General features: G+C 45.0%; 1 protein-coding gene across 1 annotated transcript; it reads right to left on the bottom strand.

The window, feature by feature from the left end:
- Positions 1 to 655: 655 nt before the first annotated feature.
- Positions 656 to 1,724, bottom strand: LOC119284168. Its single transcript, XM_037563403.1, has 4 exons — positions 1,251 to 1,724; positions 983 to 1,125; positions 831 to 884; positions 656 to 746 (listed from the first exon to the last, which is right to left on the bottom strand). The coding sequence occupies exons 1-4, from the start codon at positions 1,722 to 1,724 to the stop codon at positions 656 to 658; spliced, it is 762 nt and encodes a 253-aa protein (XP_037419300.1).
- Between the last annotated feature and the right edge of the window lie 546 nt (positions 1,725 to 2,270).

Genomic DNA, 2,270 nt, shown 5'->3' on the forward strand with positions numbered 1-2,270 from the left:
GGGGGGTGCATGCGCGGAGCCTGCGAGCAACACATGAGACGACGGACGGCGAGGGAGGTACCGGCGGCGAGCAACACAGGAGACGACGGACGGCGAGGGAGGTACCGGCGGCGAGCAGCGGCGCCCGGCGGTGAGGTGGGTAACCGGCCGACAGCCAAGCGTTGCTTCGAGGATGGGCGTGTCGCTCGTCCTTGGCGGCCCGATGGGGATTTGCTTTCTGTAGAGAAGAAGAAGGCGTAGGGGGTAGATGAAGGGAGATCGTGCGGCCCAAAAGGCTTCAATCGCTGGAGTGCGACCGGCCGAAAGTTTAGGCCGGCGCACCGACGCAGATCAGTACCCTAACTAAAACAGCATAGGAGAACCTTCACAACGCGCGTGTGTGTTCCAAGTAACAGTGGTCCAAGTTATTGCATACTCCTCTGACCTGAAATAAGTAACTCAACTTTGTACTAAAGTTAATATAAAGTTGAGTCATTTATTTTGAGACAGAAGGAGTGTATCATATGTGAGCTAAATGGTAGAAGAGGTCAGTTGGCGGACTAGTTTCGAACTCAATAAGGTAGATGTGGCTTGTTTGCAGCTAAATAGAAGGTCCATGAAATACTTGCTACATGAGCAGAACGACAACCATTTACTTCGACAACACGATCACGATCTACTGGAGAACCCTTCCAACATGTCGAGGGATTGGATCCCAATCCTTATCCAATAGAGGATGATACCAGTATGCCTCGGGCACGAGCCACCTGTCCACAGTGAATCATCATCATCATCATCATCAGTATAATAGGGCACCAGAAATAATCGCCACTGAGAAAGAGGAAGAATACCTGTTTTTCTTAACTGTTGAGTCATTCATCATGTTCACGGGACTGTTTAATCCACTGTCATCCAACATATGTTAAAAATGTAAGTTGGTTGTATAACAAAGAGAGCCTACTGATGATGGAAGATAAGACCGAGACACGAAAAAGGAGATTACCTTTGTGATGGAAGATCAATCCCTTTTAAGACATCAACAATTTTACTCCTTGGCAGAAAAGGAGTTTCGTCCGTATCATCATAAAAGTTCAAGCCAACCAAACTCCCGTCATCAGAGTTAATCAGTGGGCCTCCAATCCCAACCTAGTACATAAATACAAGACCAAGCCTTAGATTTAGCAGTTTAGATCAAGGCGATAAGTCAAACAGATTCCCATTCAACTACCCTGCTACTACTATGTAAAATGGAAGAGAAACCATAAATGTACCTTCTTGATTTTACAAGTGGACAGCTTAAGGTCTCCACAATCAAGTTCACTAGGATACATGTTAGGCATGTCAGTCACTTCACCGAATGTCGCCAATAATAAACCCTCTGCAGCTTCACGCCCTATGGCTACTACATTTTTAGATGGCTTTTCTACCGTGTAGAAAATATTTTCTGGGCGAGCAGCAAGGAAACTCTTCTCAACGCTGATGATAGCAATGTTATAATTCAAATGATACAATTCTAGTCTCCCGTAGGCGCGTTGATTTGGTGGAAGAAATACCTCAATCTGCAATTGTACAGTGAGCCCTGTTAACATCACATCATGCACTAGCTTAAAAGACCAAACAGGGAGAAGATTAGGAACACCAACCCTCAAGTTCTTGTCAATCTCATCTCCATCATCAGCAGATCTAACCAAACTGGCCGAGGTCAGAATGACTGAGCGCGTGCGCATACGTGTACATGTGCCCATGCTTGTACGGACGCGTGTGCGAGCGCGCTCATGCCAGCTTATAAGCAAGCCTGTGCATGCAAAATAAACCTGTTCCCCTACATACCACACCTTTAATCATTAGTTAGTGAAGATCATATATTAGCAGTACGAAAGAAGCAGCGGGCATATATAACTGTAAAATCACCTTTGAATGAAACAACTGAGACAGCACGCCGGGATATATCTGTAAAAACTTTTCTCGGGACTTTATGCCAGACATACTCCGCACAACGACACATGAGATTGCAATCATACCCTTCCCAAGCAGACACTTCACCAAAATCTTCTTCGAATGTGTTAAGCAATTTCCCATTCACTGGTTAAAGGAACAGGTAGACAAGTTTTTATTGCTACAATAGTCATACAAAATTGCACAAGGGAGGGAGAAGTCGGGCAATATCAAAAGCAACGGCTTACCTTCGAGCATTAGTGGTGGTGGTGTAGGATAGCCCATGGATTTTAGCAAGTTAATGTTTCTCATAAATCCTGAGGCAACAAGGTTATTAATATTAAGTGGATGATAGT

Source organism: Triticum dicoccoides, chromosome 4A (assembly GCF_002162155.2).
Source record: "Triticum dicoccoides isolate Atlit2015 ecotype Zavitan chromosome 4A, WEW_v2.0, whole genome shotgun sequence".
NCBI classification, from domain to species: Eukaryota; Viridiplantae; Streptophyta; class Magnoliopsida; order Poales; family Poaceae; genus Triticum; species Triticum dicoccoides.

What these genes read in the sequence shown, in the direction of transcription:
- LOC119284168 (XM_037563403.1), bottom strand. Translation starts at nt 1,724, where the DNA reads ATGGGCACATGTACACGTATGCGCACGCGCTCAGTCATTCTGACCTCG. An exon ending in ATTGATCTTCCATCACAAAG is followed by an intron (nt 885 to 982) that starts GTAATCTCCTTT and finishes GTTGGATGACAG; the next exon opens with TGGATTAAACAGTCCCGTGA. An exon ending in TCAACAGTTAAGAAAAACAG is followed by an intron (nt 747 to 830) that starts GTATTCTTCCTC and finishes CACTGTGGACAG; the next exon opens with GTGGCTCGTGCCCGAGGCAT.